Consider the following 24567-nt stretch of genomic DNA (forward strand, 5'->3'; position numbering starts at 1 on the left):
AAAAATATCAAAAGCATTCGTCCAGACTAGGGTAGTAATATCACCCATTCATAGCCATTGTTCAAGCTCATGGCGGCATTGAGTTTCGACACTCATGTCCACGTACTTTAGCTCAAAATAATTGAGTTGAACGCAAACATAAATATATATAGTTAAGATGGGCTTAACCTTGCTAATACCCATATTACATAAGGGGCGACAAATCAAAGTCGCCCCTAATACCTATATTATTAGAGGCGACAATATGTCGCCCCAAATTTAGTCGCCCGGCCCTAATAAATTAATTTGTTGTAGTGTACACAAAAACACATACCACTCAAATATTCGTATGATGCTTTCAGTACTACTGTCTACTTAATAAATCGATTGCCAACACATGTCCTACAACATCAATCACCCTTATGAAATCATTCATAAACAAAAACCTAACTATGTCTTTCTCAAAAATTTTGGAATTGCATGCTTTGCCTGCATATATAAGACCTTACCAATCACATAAATTTCAATTTTAAAAATTAAAATGTATCAGTTTAGGATACAATGATTCTCACAAGAGCTACAAGTGCCTCACTCCAACGGGTCGTGTGTATATCTCAAGAAAGGTTATGTTCAACGAGATAGAATTTCTCTTCACAACTAGTTTTCTCAATAATTACCAAAATCCTCAACCTCTCATTATTCATAGCTCCTCATGGTCTTCCCTTCATGTTCCTCTTTCTAAATAATGTTCATCCAACTCCTGTTCATATCCATCTCCTCCCATTGAAGCATCACAGCAAGTACATTCATGACCCTCTAGCCCTCACAGTTTTGCTTCTATAGGTCTTCACTGTTCTGTTTCAGGTCATGCAGGGGAGAACTATGCTGATTAATTTGGATACTTTTGGTGATAATTTTGATGACTTTGATGCTGGTAATATTCCTGAAATTCAACATGAGCCTCCACCAAAACTCATTCATGCAGAACTAGCTCCTGAAACTATCAAGTCATCACTGCGGCCCACACATCTTATGCTTACTCGTGCTAAGGCAGGTATCTTCAAGCTAAAAACTTACCTTAACATCTCAAAAGCTATCTTTGATTGTGATGTACCAAATTCTATTGAGTTTGCTAAAAACAAAAAATGGAAAGCTACTATGAATATATACTAGGTTCATGCTCTCGAAGTCAACAAGACATGGATCTTAGTTCTTCTCTCAAAATTTCAAAATCTTGTTGGATGTAAGTGGATTTTTCAGAGTCAAAAGAAGGGCTGATGGAACTGTGGAAAGATTAAAAGTAAGGTTGGTGGCCAAAGATTTTCATCAAAGACCAGGCATTAATTTTGATTAAACTTTCAAGCCCGCCATTAAGGCACCAACTGTGAGAATTATACATACAATTACAGTTTCAAGTGGATGCATAGAAAATCAAACAATTAAATATTAACAATGCCTTTCTCAATGACATCTTGGAAGAAGAAGTGTACATGACTCAACCTCAAGGGTTTGAAGAAAAAGGGAAAGAAAACTTTGTTTGTGTAAATTGAACTAGTCAATCTATGGCCTAAAACAAGCTCCAAAAGCTTGGTTTGATCGATTGAAAAATACCTTGCTGGAGTGCAAATTTGAGAACTCTAAGTGAGACACATCTTTATTCTTTTATAAATCTGAAACGATCATTGTGCTCATTTATGTAGATGATATTATTTGTATGGAAAATAGTACCAGTCATGTTGAAAAGTTTGTTTCAGATTTTCATAAACATTTCATTTTGAAGGACCTCGGGCCATTCCACTACTTTTTTGGGATTGAAGTGTACATAGAGATGAAACAAGTATCTACTTGACTCAAACTCAATATATTGAAGATGTATTAAAAAGATTTGACATATCGAATTTCAAGCCTTGTCCCACACCTATTACTGCTGGAAAACCATTGTCCACTAATGATGTGATCCAATGAGCAATCCATCAACTTATAAAAGTATTTATTGAAGCACTTTATACCCGTGTCACACACGATCGGATATAACATATAATGTAAACAAACTAAGTCAATTCTTACAAGCTCCCACAATAGTTCATTGGAGTGCAGTAAAAAGAATATTGAGGTATTTTAAAGGCACAAAGACATAGGGGCTTCACATCAGCAACAGTAACAAGTTAAGTGTCATAGGTTATTCAAATGCGAACTAGGAGTGTTGTCCAGAGGTGATATGTGGCAGGATACTGTGTGTATTTGGGTGAAACCTTAGTGTCTTGTGTTGGGTTTTGTGTCCTAAATAAAATCCATTACAATCTGATTAGTTATCAATTTAGAATTTTGAAGTGATTTATGTTAACATGTATTTTTCATGTTTATGGTTTAATATACATATTTAATACATGCACAAAATCAGTTAAGTCCAGAACATATATTCATTCACAATTACAGTATTGTCAACACAGTGGAATGTGATTGTGATTATATGATTCAAAAGACTAAGTCCCTGTTCATCAGTGTTTTGGATTTACACTAATGTGATAATCAGCGATGAAGTATACTTACACTTGGAGTAAGTGTTATGTTCTTTCCAGGAAATTGGTAAAGTATACTAGTTTCGAATGTATGGAGTATACATTGGACTGGACCGATATTGAACTTGGTCAAAGATATTATAAACTTACCGTTGTATCTTTCCAAGTCAATATCAGAAGTTGATCTTAGATTAAAAGAATCTAAATCCTGATATGCTTAGGCTCAATCTCAGGAGTGCTATTCATGTTCTTTGATTTATTAGTTAAGCCTACTTTTGGGTCAGGGTGATACGTATATTTTGGGAACATGATAGTATGATTGAGTGGGAGCGCTGAACATAAATATAGAATCTATAGCTTCTACTGGTGTATAGAAGTCAAGTGATGATTCCCTTCGAGCTTAGTTAAATAGAAGTAAATGGATGAGCTCTTGTTTCAGTGACTATATATTAGATTACTAAAATATCCACTACTACAAAGTTACTCTTTAGTGACACTCTTTAGTGACACGCACTTTTGTGCATGTCACTAAAGGATTAGTGGTGAGTTTCAGTGACACGCATGAAAAGACTCTAAATATTTAATGTTAGTGTCTTATAATTTGGGTCACTAAAATTTTGAAGTGTCACTAAAGAGTAAATCTCATAATTTCTATAATTTTTTTTTTTAAAAAAAATATTCTTGACGTATAGTGACGCGCGAAATGTGACTGGATAAACATGTAGCCACACAATTAGCGCGTCACTATATCATAACCATAATAAAATAATAATAAACATCACGGTATATATACTAAAAAATAAATTAATATATATTTTTTTCTTGAAAAGAATGATATATATTAATTAAATTGGTATTTTTATTTTTGAAAAAATAAAAATAATTAATGCTCACTAAAAAAACTAAAAAGACACGGTACTTTTCCCTCTCTCTTTCTCAATAAATCTTTTCAAATCTTAATTTTTTTTTATTAAAAAAATCATTTAGGGTAATAGCTTAAAACCCTAATAATAGTCTCTCTCTCCTTTCTCAATAGTGCCTCTAATCAAATCTATATTTTTTTTTCTCTTCTCGCATCCCTTCTCGCATCTCTCTGTAAAACTAGCCCTCATCCCTTTCAGATCTATATTAAACCAGCCTTCCTCCATTGAAGACGACGACCTCCAAAGGCGCAAGGCGAGCTCCACCGACGAATAAGGGGCACTTCCAAACTTCAAGCCCATTGTTTGCCTCACAGGACTTCGAAATAGAGTTTGAACCCCAAGTCGTCTCCCTCTATTCTATCGCAGAGTAAGAGCAGAACCAGCGACACCGGCTCCGAAATAATTACGTCGACGGCGCCATCTTTGGATCGACATTCGCCGTTAATGGTCGTGATGTCATTCTGGATACATTCTGTTATCTTGTCCGAAGAATCCTTCGGAATCTTGTTCTTGAGAACCAGATTGTAGAAAGCAAGAAGGCTAAGAAAAGAGACTGAGATCCATCCAATCACGAACTGATCCACCATTTCCGGCGGAAACGACAAACACCGGCTGGTCCTTTCCGGTCGTTCTCGGTTCTCTCTCTCGCTTTTGGCAATGCCTGAGTTTTTTTTTTTGTATTTTTTTCTTCTTTTTTTGTTGTTTAGGTTTATTTTATTTACAAGTGCACATGTGATACTTTGAAACATATTTGAGTTTATTTCTATACTGTACAAATAAGCTAATCTGTATTTTATTTTATTTGTATCTTTGTATTTTTTAATAGTGTCTGATATGTATTAATAAAAATATTTTGTATTTTGTTCATAGGTTTTATTATTTTAATTGAAACAATTGTAGTAGTGTTTACATTTAATTAATTAAAATTGTTTTTGTTATATTTAATTGTATTTATATATAATTAATTAAATTATTATTTATAATTTATAAAATCTGAATTAAAAAAATTAAATCTTATTTTTTTAGAAAAATATATAATATAGTGGCCCAATAATAATAAAGAATAAAAAAAAAAGAAAAAAAATGATATAGTGACACTTTTTGTGAGTTGCTGTTACTTTTTCAGTCTGACAAATCCTGACTCTAAACGCCTACAGTGACGCGCAGTGAGTGACTGTAAAAGGGTTAAGTGACACGCGTAAAGAGTTACTAAAAACTGTCTTTCCAGTCACCCTCATTAGTGACACGCGGTGAAGTGTCACTAATCATTTTTAGAGTCACTCAATGTATGCCACTAAAACCCATTTTTCTAGTAGTGATCATTTACAGGTAACTAAGTGTTTTAAGGGGCCAAATACATTGAGGGGTGGAAACGGTAAATTTATCCCATCTCGATGTAAATCATCTATATAGATGATCTTTGATCACATTAAGATTATAATGGTTAAATGAGATAGCATATCTATATCGTGGAACATATAGTATGCTCTATATAAGTCTGAGAGTGCAATTCCAAGTTCTAAGAGTGGATTCAACAAGGAATTAATAAGTTAAGAATTTACTTGGTAAATTCGGTTCAACTTATTGGAAGCTCAGCAATATAGATCCATGGTCCCCATTCTAGTTGAGACCATACTGTTTGTAAGACTCAATAATTGATTTATGATTAGTCAATTATAATTCTAAAAGTTAGACTATGTCTAATTTGAGAATTCTCACTAAGTAAGGATGAAATCTTAAAGAAGAGGATTTCTAGGTTTATTTATTAATTAAGAGACTTTGTATGTCTAATTAATAATTATATTAAATGACAATATTATTTAATAATCTATTTTAGTTATTGAATAATTAGTTTTGACATTTAAATGGTTAGAATTAGAAAAATGACATTTTGGAAAAAATAGAAATAAAATTGTGGAAACTGCAAAACCCAAGTGAGGCCCAAGTCACACCTATGGCCGGCCACTATTGTGTGTTTCTCAATTATTATTTTCAATTTTTTGATTGCCAAGTAATTTCTAACCTAAACCTAGCAGTTATCTATAATAGGAAAGTGGTGGATCACACAAAATAAGGCAGTTAATCAATTAGTTAGTAAAAGAGAAAACTGTTTATTTTGGAAAGTTGAGCTTCCCTTTTCCCTATATATAGCAGCCTTCCTCTCTTCCTCTTGCATGCATCATAACACACGAAATTCAGAGAGAAAAAGAGAGAGAATTTCGAAATCCTTTGTGAGAGAGAAGTGCCCACACACAACAAACAGTAACTCAATCATAGATTGGAAGAATGTGAAGGATCACATCCATCTGAAGGACATTCGGGCTCAGATCTTGATTATACTCTACGACAGACAGGAATCAAGGGTTAGAGATCTGAGTGGAAGGAGACACATTATTCCGCTGCCATCACTGTACGGTTTCTTAATTTTTTATGTGTACATCGTTTTAGAAGTTCATATTTAGGTTGTTAAATCAACATACTTGTGAGTAGATCTAAAATCTTGGTAAAATAAATTCCAACATCTTGCTCGTCTAAGAAGCAACCAGTAGTTTCAAGGTCTAGCACAGAAAGTGAATACAAAGCTTTGGTACATGTTGCATCAAAGATCTCTTGGATTCTCTGCTGAAAGAACTAAAATTTCCACTCCTAATGCCATCAATTGCATGGTGTGATTACATAAGTGCCAGTATATGTGCTTCGAATTTATTCTTCCATGCTCGTACAAAAAATATAGAAATTGATATGCACTATGTAAGGGACAAAGTTTTGCAAAAGCAACTTGAAGTGCGATACATCCCTTCACATGATCAAATCACAGACTTATTTACCAAAGGACTTTCAGCATCCAAATTTTATTTTCTAGTTGATAAACTCGGTGTGAGAACTTCACCCTTCCGTTTGAGGGCAAGTGTTGAGAAAGAGAAAATTCCCCTATTGGTGCACAATAATAACCAAATGATCTCATACTATAGCAGAACCTCTGCCTTTAGACAATTAGGACAGCCATCCATTGTGGTCCTACAATATTATTATAATTGTAATGATTGGAGATTATAGAACTCTAGCTTATATTAGAAGAATTTACTAACCAAATATTTCTTAAATTAAATTGACAAAATTTCTATAGATTAGTATAATTCAGATGAAATTTTTAATGGTAAAAATAAAATTCAAGCGGCAATTAGATATGATCGTTGTAATATTTTGGAGTGATGCCTTATTTAAATATTATTGTATATTATTCCAATATATTCTACTTCTACTTCTATTTTTTTTTTTAAATCATATTTGTAATTAGTTTTGTTTTAGATGCGTCACGTAGGTAGAAAAATACTAGTTCAAAGGAATAAACTTTTGATGTATAATAACTTAATTGGCAAATAGAAATTAATTTTCGATACATTATGAATTCAATTATATATCTCTTAACACAATATAATGCTGATAATGATGAAAAAGCAAACACAAAAATTAAATTGAATACTAATTAAAAAATATTAATTAGTACTTACACGAACACAAAGATGCATGTATGTATATATGATTAATTATTATTGAAAATCAAATATTGATTAATTAATATGGAGGATGATGATATGCATAAGTATCATAGGAACAATGCAACAACAGCAACAAGAATGGAGATCGTGGCAAATACTGGCCGCCGTTCAGCACCAGATGTATTTGTCGAAGTGGCTACTGTTTCATTATCATTGGATGATGATGATGATGATGATGATGTTGGCGACGATGATGATGTAGATGTTGAAGATGGTTTTGATGAGGATGAGGGTGATTCAGACGATTCAGTAGATGCCATCGATTTTTTCTTAGGCTTTAAGGCCACCGCGGGTGCTGGAGACGGTGCCAGTGAGCTCATCAGCTTCTTAGGAGCAAAAATTTTCATAGGAAGCAAGACACTATTAACTCGATAGATAGCGAGTTGGTTATCGGAATAAACAGTTCCAGATATGGTTGTGTTGACAACACCAGTGGATATGTTGACAGAAGATCCGTCAGTACTAGTAATGTTTAATGGGAAGTCGCGAGTGTTAATGGCTCGAGTATGAACAGGGTTTGTTAGGGTTTGGAAGTTTTGTAAGGGTATGAAGGCTGAGATGATGTGAAATTGGACTAGTTGTGTTTTTTGTTGGGGAGTGAGAGTGTTGAGTGTTCCAGTCTTAAGGGCTGAGAATGCTCCATTGGTTGGAGCAAAAATGGTGACAGTGTTGGAAGAGTTGAGATCATTTTCGATGGGAGTGATGACATCAGTGTTTGTTAGTAGACGAATAAACAGGCTGAAATCGCCGGCTTTCTCCAAGATTTCTGTAATGTTGGTGGGATGTCCTTTTCTCCTGGAAATAGCCGCTGGTGGAGCTTCCACCAATGGCTGATCCGGCGATTGAGCTGGCGATTGATGTGATGACGGATGAATATTCTTCTTATTTGGTGTTGTTGATGGTGCTTGAGCAGGTGATGACAACTGAGCTAATGTCAGAGTATGGAAGAGGGAGAGGAATAAAATTAGGCATGAAATGGTGATAAAAATCTGACTTTTTGCCATGGTTATTAATTTTTATTAATTGATATAGGTTGGATTTCTTAGCTAGAAAAAAATTATGATGATAGAAAATTGGTTTGAAAATGGTTAGTTAAACTTGAATGAATCTAAGCTGAGAGATGTGAGTATTTATATATTATTTTACTATATAGTTTACTTCATTATATGTTGGTTGAGAGAGAAGTAAAGTTTTACAATAATAAGTTAAATTAAAGGGTGTAATGTCACATTAATTATATATAAGAGTTCGAGTGTCCATGCAGTGAGTAGTACTAATAAAAGAAAGAGATCAGAGGGAACTATCGAACAAATGTGATGCTATCAATAATCATTTTAACAATTTCATGATCATATTATTATTTATTGTATATATATGATCATGAAATCACTTTCATATATAGCTAGATCACAATTATTTGCATTTGTCCTATACCAATTATACAGACGCTATGTTCTAAATCTAATCCATTCGTTTCATATAATAGTGTGCATGCATATAATAAAAATCTGTAGACATATATAAGACATGATCATTATGTGAGATAATAATTGATTTAAGTAAAAATCATCTCATATATATTCGGTGAAATTGAGTATATATATAAATATATATATATTTATATATATATATATATACAAGATGTATCATTTTAACAAGTTGTGATAAACAAGAGATCATCGTCCCACAAGGATGGATTAGAGAATATTGGGGTCTTTTCATAAATATATATTGTATTTTTACTGTATAAAATTTTATTTACAAAAACACAATTTTCTATAAAAACAACTAAAAATAATTAACAACAACAATAATAATAATAATAATAATAATAATAATAATAATAATAATAATGATAATAATAATAATAATAAATCAACTATATATAAACAAATTACAATACAATAAAAAATTTATGACAATTTATTGTATTTTTGTAAATTAAAAAGTTCAAACATACTGTAAAAATAAACTTTATTCTGTATTAACATATATTTTTGTAAAAAAATTTCAATCTATTTTATAATTTTTTCTCAACATTCCCATGCCACTTGGTTAAAAAAAATTAAAAAAAATAGCATTAATATTTCTTATCGTCTTTATAAGAAAATTGTTAAAAGATCGATATTACTGGTACTTAGTACCATCTTCAATGTTGCATCGCTATGATCAGTATATAATTAAGTATCGGGTTCCATATAACTTAAGAAAATAACTTTTAATAATAATTAATCGTGTAGGCACTACCTATAGAAGTTGTTGTGCACCACTAATATTCAATATCAATATATTTTTTATAATATAGTGTCATGATGTGCATGCGTACACATATAGGAGACTATAGGGCAGTGTTTTTTTTCCTTTTATTAAAGGACTCATTTTAACATAGTTGGATTTCAGTATAACTTTCTATGATATAATAATTAACCAGTGAAGTTCCTTATGAAAGTGGGCCAAATACAAATAAGGGTAATCTATATGAAAGTGAAAGCTTGATTATACTAACTATAATTAGTAATTTAAAGTTGTTAAGATCTCTGATTGTTTATCTTTGTTTAGCACAAGCAAACAAAGTACACCTAACTAGCATGATAGTAGCAGCCCCTCTCTAACCTGTCCCACTTTTATTAGAGCTTAATTTTATTAGCTAGAATTCACAAAGACACAATCTCTCATATAACTAAATAATGTGATATTACACCCTTTCATTTAATTTATTCATAGTATCAATAATTTTGCAATAATTAAACTTTATTTCTCTCCCAACACATGTAATATATAAACCCCCTATCTCTCATATATCTTAATTAAATAAACATTCAAGAAAAACTCATATAATTATTTCATAATAAAACTTCTTTCTAGAGAAGAAGTGAGCTACACCACTCAAATACCTACAAATAAATAATTAAAAAAAAATAACCATGGCGAAAAATCAAATTTTGTTCACCTATTCTTGCGCAATTGTTTTCCTCTTCCTCTTCCATGATTGCGAAAATACTTTAACATTAGCTCAATCGTCATCACCTGCCCAATCACCATCGACAACACCTAATAAGAATCATCGTCCTTCATCTGATTCCTCAGCTCAATCTCCGGATCAGCCATTAGTGGAAGCCCCACCAACAGCGAAATCCAGGAGAAAAGGACAACCTACCAACATAACAGAAATCCTAGAGAAAGCCGGCGGTTTCAGCATCTTCATTCGCCTACTAACAAGCACTGACGTCATTAGTCCTGTCGAAAATGATCTCAACTCTTCCAATACCGTCACCATTTTGGCTCCAACCAATGCAGGATTCTCAGCTCTTAAGACTGGAACACTCAACACTCTCACTCCCCAACAAAAAACACAATTGGTTCAGTTCCACATCATCCCAACTTTCATATCCCTACAGAATTTCCAAACCCTAACAAACCCTGTTCACACTCAAGCCACTAACACTCGCGACTACCCATTAAACATTACTAGTACTGACGGATCTTCTGTCAACATATCTACTGGAGTTGTCAACACAACCATATCAGGAACCATTTATTCCGATAACCAACTTGCTATTTATCGAGTTGATAGTGTCTTGCTTCCTATCAAACTTTTTGCTCCTAAAAAGGTGGTGAGCTCACTGGCACCATCTCCAGCACCCGCAATGGCCTTAAAACCTAAAAAGAAATCGACGGAATCAGCTTCATCGTCTGGATCGCCCTCATCCTCCTCAAAACCATCTTTAACATCTACATCACCCACATCATCATCATCATCCAATGATGATGAATCAGTCGCCACATCAGCAGATACATCTGGTGCTAAACGACCAGTTGTTGTTGTTGCCACAGTCTCCATTGGTCTTCTTGCTTTGTTCTTATGATACATATTATCTTCCGATCGAGATGGTTACCTTACACTCCAACCATATTAATTAACTAAAAATATTGTTTTTGAATAATAATTAATAATATGCATGCATGCATGGTCTTTTCATTTCCTTTCTTTTGTGTACGTACGTACATGTACTAATTAATATTTGATTGAATTTTGTGTTTTCCTTTTCATCATTATATAATCATTATATAAATATATATATATATATATATCAGTATGGGATGAGATATATATAATTGTATCCATATATATCACATTAAATTTATTTGCTGATTATGTTATATGTACACAAACATTATTTCTTCAAATTCATGCACAATACTACATATGAATTACTTAATTATTAGCCAACGTTAAAATTATCTTATATATTTTTTTTTTTGAGATAAAAATTATTTTATCTTTATGTGTATTAATTTAATTTATAAGTTTTTACAAAAAAATTATTTTGTGACTAAAAAATTATCACTAAATAAAAATAATACTTTTTTTTGTAGTGTAAGTATCAAGTCCCACATAATTTAATATAATAACTTTTAAGGAATATCGCTAACCAATCGCAAGACTACATGATTAGAGGTGTTAGGCACCACCAATACCCAATAACTTCTCTAAAATAAATTGAACTAAAAAAATATGAATTTGATCCAATAAATTGTTGCAACATGTAATAATAATAGAGATTAATTACTCAACGGGTTTAGGACCAACGTTTAAGTTACAAAAGAGTAAAAATAAGGCTACCAAAAGAGAATGATGGAAAAAATGGGTTTCTGTTCACAATGGGTTGCTCTCATCATGAAATGCTTGACTACGAACCACTTCAGTTTTCTCTTAAATGGCGAAGCCACATTCCCTCACACCAACTCGTGGTCTAAGACAAGGCTGCCCACTATCCCCATACCTTTTCCTAATTTGTTCTGAAGGTTTCTCCCGACTGCTGCAACATGAAGAATTGTCAGGTAATCTCCATGGATATAAACTCACAAGGCGTGCTAAACCAATTTCACATTTATTATTTGCCGATGACAGCCTACTCTTTTGCTATGCTGATGAAAGTTCATGTCTCTCCATCAAGCGTGTGCTTGACATATATCATCGTGCTTCTGGCCAATCCATCAATGCTGACAAGTCCAATATGTCTTTCTCACCAAACACAACACTGGCTGCCCAAATCTTTTTTCATAGAACTCTCTCAATGCCAATCACTGCTTGCCATGAAACCTATCTTGGATTGCCTGCCTACTCCGGCCGTGACAAACAACATATGCTTAGTGATATTACAGAGAAGGTGTGGCGACTGATGAACACTTGGAATGAAAAAAATTTCTCCGCCGGGGGCAAGGAAATTCTTCTTAAGGCTGTTGTTCAATCCATTCCAACCTATGATATGAGCTGCTTCCGTCTACCTACAACGACATGTAATAAGTTGGAATCTATGATGTCAAATTTTTGGTGGGGTCGAACAGAAAATGGCTCACGGATCCATTGGCGGAATTGGAAGTTGATTTGCAAGACCAAAGCTGAAGGTGGCATGGGGTTTAGATCTTTTGACCACTTCAATCAAGCCCTTCTCGCTAAGCAAACCTGGCGACTCATTGCTCACCCAAATTCATTGCTTTGCCGATTGTTAAAGAGCAGATATTTCCCTCTAAACTCCTTTCAAGAGGCATCACATGGCCATTCACCCTCTTTATCTTGGCAGGGGATACTTTATGGCAGGGAGTTATTATTAAAAGGCTTGAGATGGAAAATAGGTGAGGGAAGGAACATACAATGTGGTTCGGATTCATGGATCCCTGGGAATAATTATTTTCTGCCTTTTCTTTACAAGGGTCCTGACAATGCTGTGGTGGCTAACCTCATTACAGAAGATCGGCAATGGGATATAGCTCTCTTAAACCAATATTTCATTCCAGCTGATGTTGAGCATATTCTTACCATTCCACTTAGCTATTTTCCTAGTGATGATTGTTTAGTTTGGCACCACACCAACAATGGCATCTACACTGTACAGTCGGGTTACCATTTGGCTTCTTCTTTGGCTGAACTGTCTCACTCTTCAAGCTCATCTACCGAATCGATGTGGTGGAAATCTTTTTGGTCATTACAGCTGCCTGAAAAAATTAAAATCTTTGCTTGGCGTGTTATCCATGATGCCTTGCCGGTAGCCACATCTCTAGTCCAAAGGAAAGTTATAACTGATGCCACATGCTCGGTTTGTCGACAGCATGGGAATCAATTGGACATGTATTTTTTGGCTGCCAATTTGCAAAGAGCGTTTGGCGTTTGATGCACCAATCTTTTGATTGGAGGAAGGCTGTTTCCATGTACAAGGGGGACTATTTGAAATTCTTAGCCACTACTCTCACCAAGGCAGAATTAGAGCAACTCCTATGCACACTCTGGTGCTTATGGTCTAAACGAAACCAGGTTCTTCACGGTAAAAAATCTCGTACTGCTTCTGCCCTTGCAGCTTTCTCCCTTCAATACTTGGACAACTATCGTGCAGCACAGTTGAAGTATCGACCCCCTGCAATCACATCTCAGGCAGCTTCTTCATCTACTGCTTCTCATGCGCCATGGCAACCGCCTCCAATGGGAACTCTTAAGTTGAACATAGATGCGGCATCAGATAAAAGCTGCAGTAAAATTGGTGTAGGTGCTGTTGTTAGGAACTCACAGGGACAGGTCATAGCTGCACTCTCAATGCCTATTGTTGGTAATTTTGCTTCTCACGAAATGGAAGCTAAGGCTATGTTTCACGGCATCAATTGGGCTCTTCAACAACAACTTTCCATCTCATATGTAGAAACTGATGCTCTCTTAGTTTCCAATGCTCTACGGTCTACAGCAGCTGACATCTCAGCTTTCAATGATCTAATTCAAGATGTATCTGACCTCCTTTCCTTTTTCCCAAATACTATTGTAACTCATGTAAAGCGAAATGCTAATTCAGTTGCAGATAGTTTGGCAAAGTTTGCCTTAGGGTTGGATGAGGTCTGTTCTTGGTGGGAGAATTTTCCTCCTTCCTTTTACTCTGTTATTGTAAATGACTCTGTTTAATTTATAATAACATTGTTTATTCTAAAAAAAAAAAAAAATACATAGACATTAATTAAGTACAAGAAATCAAACTACAATTTGTTAAAAAAAAGAAATCAATCTGCAATACTTTTTAAAACTTACTTCAATAAATACATTATTATTATAACTTTAAAATTGATATTAATTAAAATTTGAACTTAGCCATAAAAATAAATAAGTAAGCCTTAGTAAGTTGAAAATAATAAATTTTTTCTATATATTTTGAAAAATAAATTAGTTACGTTATATTTTTATGATTAAATATTAATAATTTAATTAGATTAATAATTAAATTCAGGGTCGGCTCTGAGGTGAGATAAATGAGGTGGCCGTCTTAAGCCTCCCACCGCTTAGACTCTCATTTTGAAAAAAAAAATTAAAAAATATAGTTAGTAATAAAATAAAAAATAATATTTTTAATATTAAATATGTATTGTAACTTAGTGGTAATTTGATCAGCCGACCCTCACTAAATTAACAGGTTACTTATATATTTAATATTTTATGATAGGGCCACTATTTTTGTTCTTACAAATATATAGGCGTTCGTATTTTTTTTTATATATATATAATAAGTTTGCATTAGTTATGATAGACATTTCATAAGCTTTTTTTTCTTTTTTTTAATAATTTCAATGCCCAAAACAAAATGTTAAAGATTTAGTTGCAATCTTGCTATTTTTTTTATGTGTAATTGATTATTTTGAATTTTTTTGAAAATATATATATTGTGGTATAATTTCACTCGCGAAAGACAGTCATGGAAGGCTTTCTTGTCCTTCTAAAAAGGGTATTCAGGAAAAGCTAGCCTTTCTCCAAGATGATGTTCCAATTGGCTAGTTGTTCATTTTAGAATGATAGTTCTGGATAGTTGACTTTAACTAGCTCTAACCTATTTGAAAACTCCTTCAGCGAGTGCCTTTGGTCCATGATTCTGGAAGTTCACATACGTTTTCGGATGTACTAAGACTTACGCTGACGTGGAGATCTCACTCAAAGGAAAATTAAGTTAGTTACTGCCTAATTAACTTAACAACTTCAATTCTTGCAGCTACTGACTTTAGGATCTTGATCTAAGCCTGTAAATACCACATTGGTTTTAGGTTTTGTAAGAAGAATCTTCTGTAGATGAAGAAGATTCTTGGGTAAAAGTGTGAGAGGTTGAAACACTTTGAGAGAACTCAACAGAGAATCCTTCTCGACTGCATTGTACCTAGGGGTGTTCAACAAAATTTACAAACTGCCCAACCCGAATAAACCGCCCAAACCAAACCAAATAAACTGACGAAAAATACAATCCGAAATAATATAATAAAAATCCAAACTGCCCAATGAATATATTGGGTGGTTTACAAATTATTCTAAACCACCCAATTAATCCGAATAAACCAAATTATACCGATTTATATTTTTTCTTTAATAAAAGTGTATATATTATATTATATAAATTACATTTATTAGTTAAACTATTTTGTAATTAAAAGTTTGGATATTTTAGTATTTAACTTAAAACTTAGACTTTATAGTTAATAATTGTTATTGTACTATTTGCAAATTAAAGTTGAAGTTTAAAATCTATACTATATTAATACTTTTTTTTTATTATTTTATTCAATCATTTTATGTTTATTAATTACTCAATTATATTTATCTTATATTAAAGTTCTTAAAATTAATTTAAACTATAGCATTTTTTAGCTTGAAATATAAATATTATATTTTTATTTTTTTAAATCTAATTATTTGAATACGAGAAACTAAAAATAATAATTATAAAAAAGTGAAGAACGGTTTGGACGGGTTAACCTGACCAAACCGACGAAATCATTGGGCGGGTTGAACTTTTTCTTTTAATTGGCCGGGTTACGATTAAATATTTGTAATTCGATATTTATATAGATTTAATAAAAATATGCTATAACCTGACTAAACCGACCGACGTACACCCCTAATTATACATGTTCTTGCTCAATCAATAAAGAAGATTTGGTTATGTTCTAGCACTAGAGTAGAGCCATAAATCACATTGATCTATAGACTTGAACTAATATATATCTTGGTATCATTTTCTTTATTTTCTATTTTTATTGTTCTCTAATTTTTCTTACACTAATCATCTCTGTTTTCGTCTAATTATTATTTGTAATTTTTTAATTTTGTCATTGCAAATTGTTTAATTGTTTAAAATTTAATTAATTTGATTCTGCACTGTTAGTTATAATTCCTCCACATATTTATATAAAAAAAAATGGAATGTTATATCTCTCCAAATATCAAAATAAATAGAGATGCATAACAGTCTAATTGCACTTGCATCTCACATCTATAAATATATTTAAAAAGATTCTTATTACATTAGTGCATAAGCGGACTTAGGGGGTTGAGGGAGGGCTACAGTCTACTCTGAGATTTAAAAATATATTAACATACAATTTTTGTTTTCATATATACATAGTAATTAAATAGAATAATTGGTTAAGATGCTTTAAATTTACATGGAAGACCATATTTTGAATCCTATTGCCCTTTCTTTCTATATGTGCATGTATCTATTTTTTTTATTAGAAAAAACAAATCAAGTATAAGATTCAAATTAGGTTCAAATTTATGACCACTACGATAGAAATGTTGCTAAACCATCATTAATTCTAGTTAAATTTAACTATTTATTTATTATTTTAGATTATATTAAATGTATAACTAAACTATCCTAGCATTGAATTCTGGATCGGCCAATTAGTGGGATCATTTTGTATCACAAACACAGGAATCTTAATTTTAGCACATGGAGAAAAATATTGAATCACTCAAACTTTCTTCTATAACAACCTATATTATAGTTATAATAAAGAAACTATGAATTTATCATAAATATTAATTAGAGTTGCATGTAATAAAAAATGAAATAAATAATATATGATATAGTGCTTAAATGTGGGAAAACAAAAGAATATATATTAACCAAATCCACACAATACAAAAGTTCTGATCATCACAACATACAATAATATATTTAACTACTACTATAAAATAATAACAAATGATAAATAACTTTCAAATTATTCCGGATAAATCATCAATCATGATCTATGAATTACAAGTACTCAAACATATTGATCATAATTAACCCAAAATACTCATAACTGCAGCGACCCCAGTCACAACAAGGCCAATCATGACACCATTACTTGAAGTTAGGGCAACGACACCGGATTCATCCAATGCCGCCACAGGACTGATCGAGGAAGAGGTGGTTGACGACAAATTTAATGGCTTTTTAGGCGCTTTAGGTGCCAATGATGAGTTGGAAGGCAAAGCAGCTGAGGATGATGATGAAGTACTTGTTGGAGTAGAAGACTTCTTAGGTTTTAAATGCGCGAGTGGAGCTGGAGTAGGAGCAGGAGTAGGAGAAGGAGTAGGCGCTTTCGAGCCAAAGATACCTAAAGGAAGAAGAACAGTATCAACTCTATAAATGGCTAGTTGATTATCAGAGTAGACTGTACCAGAAAGTGTAGCGTTAACAATTCCAGTAGAAATGTTTACGAAGTTTCCCTCTGTTGTAATGTTCATAGGGTAATCCTCAGTGTTACTGGCTTGTGTACGGACAGGGTTGGTTAGGGTTTCGAAGTTTTGGAGGGGAACGTAGGATGGAAGGATATGGTATTGAAGGAGTTGGACTTTTTGCTCAGGGGTAAGGCCGTTGAGAGCGCCGGCTTTTAGACTAGAGAATCCGCCGTTGGTTGGGGCCAAAATGGTTAAGCTGTTGGAAGTGTTGAGTTGATTTTCGATCTGATTGACGACTTGAGTGTTTTTAAGGAGGCGGACGAAGACACTGAAGCCTCCAGCTTTGTCGAGGATCTCAGTGACATTAGGCGGGGCTGGCTTAGTGGTTGGCTTTCGCGGTGGGGTGTGAGGGAGAGGCTTTTGGGTTGGAGCTTGAGAAGGAGCCGGTAGTACTGCTTGAGATGGCGGTTGAGCAAGGACGGGTTTAGTAGTAGGCGATTGAGCTTTAGGAATTGGTTTTTGAGGCTGAGTTGGGGAGTGAGCTGGAGATTGAGCTAAAGTAGAAGAAGAGTGAAAGAGGAAAACAATGAAGAAGGACAAGATGATAACTTGTTTCATCATTTTGTTGTAGTGAAATTTTCTTTTCTTTTCTTTTTTCTTGGGTTGTTTAATAAGTGTGGGATTTGATGATATAATTGTTTTTGATGATGGAGTTGGAAGAAGGGGAAGAAGGGTTTTTATAGGTATAGTAATATTAGGTTAAAGGGTGCATGTATAGTGATTATAAGTTTAACAAATTAAACTATATGGTACGTAATACATAGTTTTCTAAGATAGATATGCAATGTTTGTTTTTGACACTAATGGAAGAGCAAAAATTAAGATTGATAATGATGGTTTGTGACGTTGTGGGAGATAGCCCAACTTTATGATATATAATATATCAAAGATATATATGTGAGTTGGGTGTTCGATTTAGATTATGATGACTCATATATATATATATATATATATATATGCACCTCGCCCTAGATATAGATTAGCTTAAGAAAAGACATCTAACCTATATATTAAAAATATATTCAAAGAAAAATAAATAATACTTATTGTGTATATGTAATTAATAAGTACTACACTTGTTGGATGTAAACGGGCGGAGTGGGTGCAGGGATATTGCTTCCCGCCTTTAATACTTTTTTAAATTACTATTTTGGATCCTGTGTTTTGCAAAACTAACAGATTGGACCATGTGTTTTGTTAAATGACAAAATGGACCCTGTATTTTCTAAAATAGTAAAAATAAGACCCTGAGCTTAATTTTTGACAACTTTTTTTTTTAATACAACCAACTTGAAGACAATGCTTAATACGAACAGATACAAAAAAATATAAACAGTTTTGTCATCGCACATTTAGATCGGATTATAATTAAACTTTATTTTGACAAAAAAATCAATTCAGGGTCCTATTTGTACTGTTTTAGAAAATACAGGGTCCATTTTGACATTTAACAAAATATAGAGTCCAATTAGTAACTTTTGTAAAACAGAAGGTCCAAAATGGTATTTACCCTTAAATTAAAATGGGGCGGAGTTGAGATACCTAACGGGATAAAGATTCCTATTGGATACCAATTACATATATATTTTTAGAAAAAAAAAATGATTTCTTAAAGAGAATTTGAAAAAAAAAAAAATAATCATAAAAATTCATTAAAATAATATACATGAGTGTAATTGTGTGTATAGTAAATGAAGTTAGTAAATACTGGTAATAAAAATAAATTGTTAGCTATCATTTTTTTTTAAGCAGTTAAGGTGATTATATATTAATATGCATTACCACATATATTTTTATGAAACTGAAATGTCTTATTACTATAATCAACAAAAAGACTAAATTGAGAGAGGTTGTTGAAATTTGGCTATATTGCAGAGACAAATGCCTATTTTATGAATAGTTGCAAGTATAGTCCATATTGCCCTTCACTTGTATATACAAGCCTATTGATATAGTTGTGTAAAGTTAATTAAGAAGATGTTCACATAACTATTATAACTATTATCAATAGTCTTGTATATAACTTATTTTGGGAGGCAAGAAATAACACTTTATGCATCAACAAAATTCATAAGTATGTAAAAAAGTATTGGAGGAAAAAAAGTATTTTCTACGAGTTGGAGTATTGGAGCACGAATATTTTAAAACACAACATTGATGTCATGCATGTTGAGAAGAATGTGTGTGATAGTCTCCTAGGAACCATCTTGGATAATGATAAATCAAAGGACACAACCAATGTGCGCCATGATTTAAAGAAGATGGGTATTAGGGAATCGTTGTGGATTTATGAAGATGCGAATGGGAGGCTAATGAAACCGCATGCTCCTTATGTTTTGACTCGTGATAAAAGACAACTTTTTTGTCAGTTTGTTAAAGGAATAAAGTTTCCCGATGGCTTCTGTTCAAATTTAAAGAGCAAAGTTTCTCCAGATGAGTCTAACATTATTGGGTTAAAATCCCACGATTGTCATGTCATTATGCAGCGAGTACTAGCGGTTGGTGTCCGTAAATTTCTACCTCGTGACACTGCAACAACTATTACTCAGCTGTGTAATTTTTTTCGACAGTTATGCTCTAGAACTCTAAATGTAAAAGATATGGAGGATGCTCAAAATAATTTAATTCTGTTATTGTGCAAGATGGAATTGATTTTTCCTCCAGCTTTTTTTGACATAATGATACACTTGGTATTGCATTTGCCTGAAGAAGCGATATTGGGTGGCCCGGTCTTTATGAGATGGATGTATCCTTTTGAAAGGTACATGAAAAAATTGAAGAATTATGTGGGAAATAAGGCACGTCCTGAAGGGTCAATTGCAGAAGGTTATGTTGCTGATGAGGCAGTAACCTTTTGTTCAATGTACTTTAAAGGGTGTGAAACAAGATTTAATCGGCTTGATCGAAATGAAGATGCGCCTTCTGTTTGTCGCTATCTCTCAGTTTTTAATTCTCAATCTCGTCCTTTAACTAGCGGACTTATCAAGGCTCTTGATCATACCAGTCGTGAAAAAGCTGAGTGGTACATTCTTCAAAATTCTCCTGAAATCCAAGCTTACTTAGAGTAAGTTTGTTACATTTTTATAAATTATTTTATTAAATTTTTAGTTTTTATTTTCTATCTCCTTCTATCGTATCTTGACATTATCATACTTCACAGTGAACATTTGGACAAGATCAAGCATGAAAATCCTAATGGTAATCACGATGCCTTGCATAGGCAAACTTTCCGTCCGTGGTTTCACAAGAAGGTATAACGACAAAATTGTTAAGTTTTAATTCAATCATTTATATTCCTCTCATATTAATACATTTTATGTATTTAGATATATGAGCTGCACAAGCTTGGAACTTTACAAAATGGTGATGAGTTACTCGCTCTCGCTTCCGGGTCTGATTACTTAGCAACATTTTACGAAGGTTGTGTAGTGAATGGTGTTCGGTTTATTGCATCAAAGCGAGACCAAAAGCGGAAGACACAAAATAGTGGTGTTACTGTTGCTGGAACAGAAGGGTTTAATTATTACGGCACACTTGAAGATGTAATCACTATATCTTATACTGGTGCATTTACAGTGTCATTGTTTGAATGTAAATGGTATAACACTAATCCATTAAGAAAGAAGACAATCACTGAAAATAATATAACTAGTATAAATACTCGTGGACATTGGTATCAAGATGAACCGTACATCCTTGCCAACCAGGCAAAGCAAGTTTTCTATCTTGAAGATCCACTCAGAGGTCGCGATTGGAAGGTTGTTGAAGATATTAGCCATCGACAAATTTGGGACATTACTGACAACGAAGATGAGAATGATGTAGATGTTGTTAGTGATTCTAACTCTGCCAATTTTGTGTTGACAGTTGATCTTGGAGAGTTGATTATGCAATCGAATGAACCTCCAGTAATTGTTGAATCGTCCGATCAATTAGTGGATTCTGAGATAGAGAATAATGAACTGGATGAGAATTATGTTGCTGAAGAAGTAGATGATTTACTAGTTGAACATGTAGAGGATGAAAATGTAAACTTAGTGAATGATGGAAATGATAGTGATTCTTCAGTGTAACTTTTATTTTGTAAACATTTGTTACTAAAATTTTTTACAATTAAAGGAATATTTAATTTCTTTCGTATTAACATTTTAAATACTTATATTTCAATTATGTGTTTCACATTTGTGAATTCTTACGTTTTTTTCCGTCTTCAAAGTAAAGTAAAATGTCAGCTACGTTAGCGACATACCACGGTGGGGATGGTGATGGCAGGGATCCCCCTGATCCTTCTAGGGTACCGTCGTCTTGCGAAGCAGGTTTTCATATTTTTTCAAATCTACAATTGTTCTGAATATAAATAGTGAATGTATGATTTACTAATAAAATTATTTTTCCCTCGAATATATATAGTTCCACCTCCGGTCAGAAAGGGTCGTGGGGTTGCCGCAAACGCTAATCTCGAAAAAAAAAGGAGAGAAGCTGGTAAGCCCTTACCGGTGGAGGTAGATCTTGAAACCGGCAAAGTAGTTGGCACTGAAGCCAACAATTATGTTCGATTTCTTGGCCAACAAGTGAGCATGTTGTGCCCGGGTGGTCATCTAAATTTTTCCGATGTACCCCAACAATACAAGGATCAAGTGCTCAATCGAATCAGAGTGAGTGATTTTTAATTATTAAAGGTTGTAATTATTTTATGTCCTCATTTACAAATTAACATAATTTTAAATTATTTTATTACATAGTACTACTTTGATATCGATGGGAATCCCCACCGAGACCTACTTATGGGGACTTTATATTCGGTGATGGCGGAGCGGTATAGTGAGCGAAAGACGCTCAGACACAAGCATTTCAAACAACATTACAAAAAACCAGAAGATTGGGACACAGTTCTCAAATTCCCCCCTGACTACTTGAATACCGAGACTTGGAAACCGGTTTGCGAATTGTTCGTTAGCGAGGCATTTTTGAATCGTTCAACTAAAAATAAATCGAATCGGCAACTAATGAAATATCCAACAACGCAAGGCACAAAATCGTTGGCGTCCATACGCCACGGAATGGTATGTATTAATTCTTTAATTGTTAAATGTTTCATAAAAAAAAATTCTTTAATAGTTAATAATATTTTTTTCTTATAATAAACTAATTTAATTGTTTATATTTGTATAGGGGGGTCCTCCTGGAGAGCATGTAGTTGAAGCATGGAAGGAGATCCATGTGAAAAAACCGTCTGGAAATTTCGTTTATGAATTAGCTGCAAAAGATTATGTAAGTGATTAAAATTATTTATTATTAAAATTTATATTTTATATTAATTACATATTCTAATAATTTTGATTTAAATAGGAGGAACTGATCAAGGAGCTTGATAGGAAGCGACTTGAACGACAATCCCAGAGCGATGCGGGACCGAATCGAATCCGATGCGGTTATCAGTTTGAAGTAATGGAAACAGTTCTAGGCCAAAGATCTGACTATCAAAGAGGCGTGGGTAAAAGGCTCAAGGGCAAAGGAAAGAAACCAATCCCTCAAACTCAATCAACGGTGCCTCCCCAACCAACTACTGAAATGATGAGCACCATGGCAGATATATTCTCAGCTATGCGTGCCACTTGGGGGGGTAATTTGACGCCTGAACAACGTGCCCAAATATTTAACCCACGCTTTTACAATTTCGTTCAAACGTATAGTCAATCGCAGTCGCCTGGTGGTTCGTCTTCTCAGAGTCATGCCGCTCCTCCGGAACAGCAACAACAACCTCCTACGCAACCACAATTTCAGCCTTCCTCGCAACAACAATTCCAAAATTTGTCACAAAGAATTTGAAAATTTTTTTTCAGCGAGAACCCCAATCTTTTCCTCAAGAATTTCCTCAAAGAACAACAAATACCGCTCCGCCAATGGGAAATCAGTTCTTATACCGAACACCGTCAGAGTCTCCTCCGCTCGGCTCAAACTTTGCTGATTTTGGATTATTTGGGAGTTCATCGCAGGAGAACCAATTTTTTTTCAACTCCCATTTTCAACCAAGCTGAGCTCGGTAATTTGACGCTGGGTTTATCATCAGACCAAGCGTATGTGCCTTCTCCGTCACGGGCTTCGGGGACTCGTACCGAAAATAATCCAGATCAAGACTTCATAATTAGAGACTTGAATGAAGATGTTAATGAATAATTTATTTATGTTTTGTAATAATTTAGTTTAATTTTGAGACAATATTTTATTAGGATTAATATGTTAAAGTTAATTACTTTGGAGACAATTTTAAATTATTAATAAATTTTATTAAATTGTTTTAATTATATTAATTAGATTTATTTATTAAATATTTAATTATTTATTTATATATACTATAAATAAATTTTTAAAAATAATTAATATTTTTTTTTTATTATTGGGTGTTGTAGCGGCGGAGCAATAGCGGCGGGACCCGCCGCTGTGCTCCGTGTCCGATCTCGAAACACGGCCGACACGAGCAATAGCGGCGGGGTCCCGCCGCTATTGCTCCGCCGCTATTAACAGTATTAGCGGCGGAACCAGTTTTTGGCCGCTAATACTATTAGTAGCGGCTAAGCAATAGCGGCGGACCAATAGCGGCCGAGGTCCGCCGCTATTGCCCTTTAGCGGCCAAAAACTGGAGCAATAGCGGCCGAGGGGCCCGCCGCTATTGCTCCTGAATGTTGTAGTGAATAGTTGTGTAAAGTTAATTAAGAAGATGTTCACATAACTATTATAACTATTATCAATAGTCTTGTATATAACTTATTTTGGGAGGCAAGAAATAACACTTTATGCATCAACAAAATTCATAAGTATGTAAAAAAATTTAAAAAGGAAATTCGTTAAAGATTTTTCCTTTTTAAAAATGAAAAAAAAAATAAGTATTATAGATAGAAATTGGTTTGAAGTGACAGATGAGTTATCTTTAAATTCTGTATACATTTCTTCATTTTATTTTCCATAATGTATATGTAATTGGTTTTTGCATGTTTTTTTTTCTTCTCCTTTTTGTGCTATCTATATATAATGGTATTTTGTTTAAACTTTGGATA

The 24567-nt window shown here is 33.5% G+C and overlaps 4 protein-coding genes across 4 annotated transcripts; 2 read left to right on the plus strand and 2 right to left on the minus strand.

The window, feature by feature from the left end:
* Window positions 1-6794: 6794 nt before the first annotated feature.
* LOC115721315 (fasciclin-like arabinogalactan protein 12) lies at window positions 6795-8090 on the minus strand. Its single transcript, XM_030650589.2, has one exon. The coding sequence runs from the start codon at window positions 7983-7985 to the stop codon at window positions 7029-7031; it is 957 nt and encodes a 318-aa protein (XP_030506449.2). The 5' UTR covers window positions 7986-8090; the 3' UTR covers window positions 6795-7028.
* A 1692-nt stretch (window positions 8091-9782) lies between these two features.
* Window positions 9783-11024, plus strand: LOC115721306 (fasciclin-like arabinogalactan protein 12). The gene has a single exon (XM_030650580.2). It carries the CDS (start codon window positions 9906-9908, stop codon window positions 10845-10847), a length of 942 nt encoding a protein of 313 aa, XP_030506440.2. The 5' UTR covers window positions 9783-9905; the 3' UTR covers window positions 10848-11024.
* Window positions 11025-16883: 5859 nt separating this feature from the next.
* LOC115720997 (fasciclin-like arabinogalactan protein 12) lies at window positions 16884-18159 on the minus strand. Its single transcript, XM_030650220.2, has one exon. The coding sequence runs from the start codon at window positions 18071-18073 to the stop codon at window positions 17072-17074; it is 1002 nt and encodes a 333-aa protein (XP_030506080.2). The 5' UTR covers window positions 18074-18159; the 3' UTR covers window positions 16884-17071.
* A 3185-nt stretch (window positions 18160-21344) lies between these two features.
* On the plus strand, window positions 21345-22908 carry LOC133035163 (uncharacterized). The gene is made up of 3 exons (XM_061110989.1): window positions 21345-22167; window positions 22255-22575; window positions 22685-22908. The coding sequence occupies exons 1-3, from the start codon at window positions 21877-21879 to the stop codon at window positions 22793-22795; spliced, it is 723 nt and encodes a 240-aa protein (XP_060966972.1). The 5' UTR covers window positions 21345-21876; the 3' UTR covers window positions 22796-22908.
* Window positions 22909-24567: the final 1659 nt, after the last annotated feature.

The sequence above is a fragment of the Cannabis sativa genome, chromosome 2 (assembly GCF_029168945.1).
Source record: "Cannabis sativa cultivar Pink pepper isolate KNU-18-1 chromosome 2, ASM2916894v1, whole genome shotgun sequence".
Classification (NCBI taxonomy): Eukaryota; Viridiplantae; Streptophyta; class Magnoliopsida; order Rosales; family Cannabaceae; genus Cannabis; species Cannabis sativa.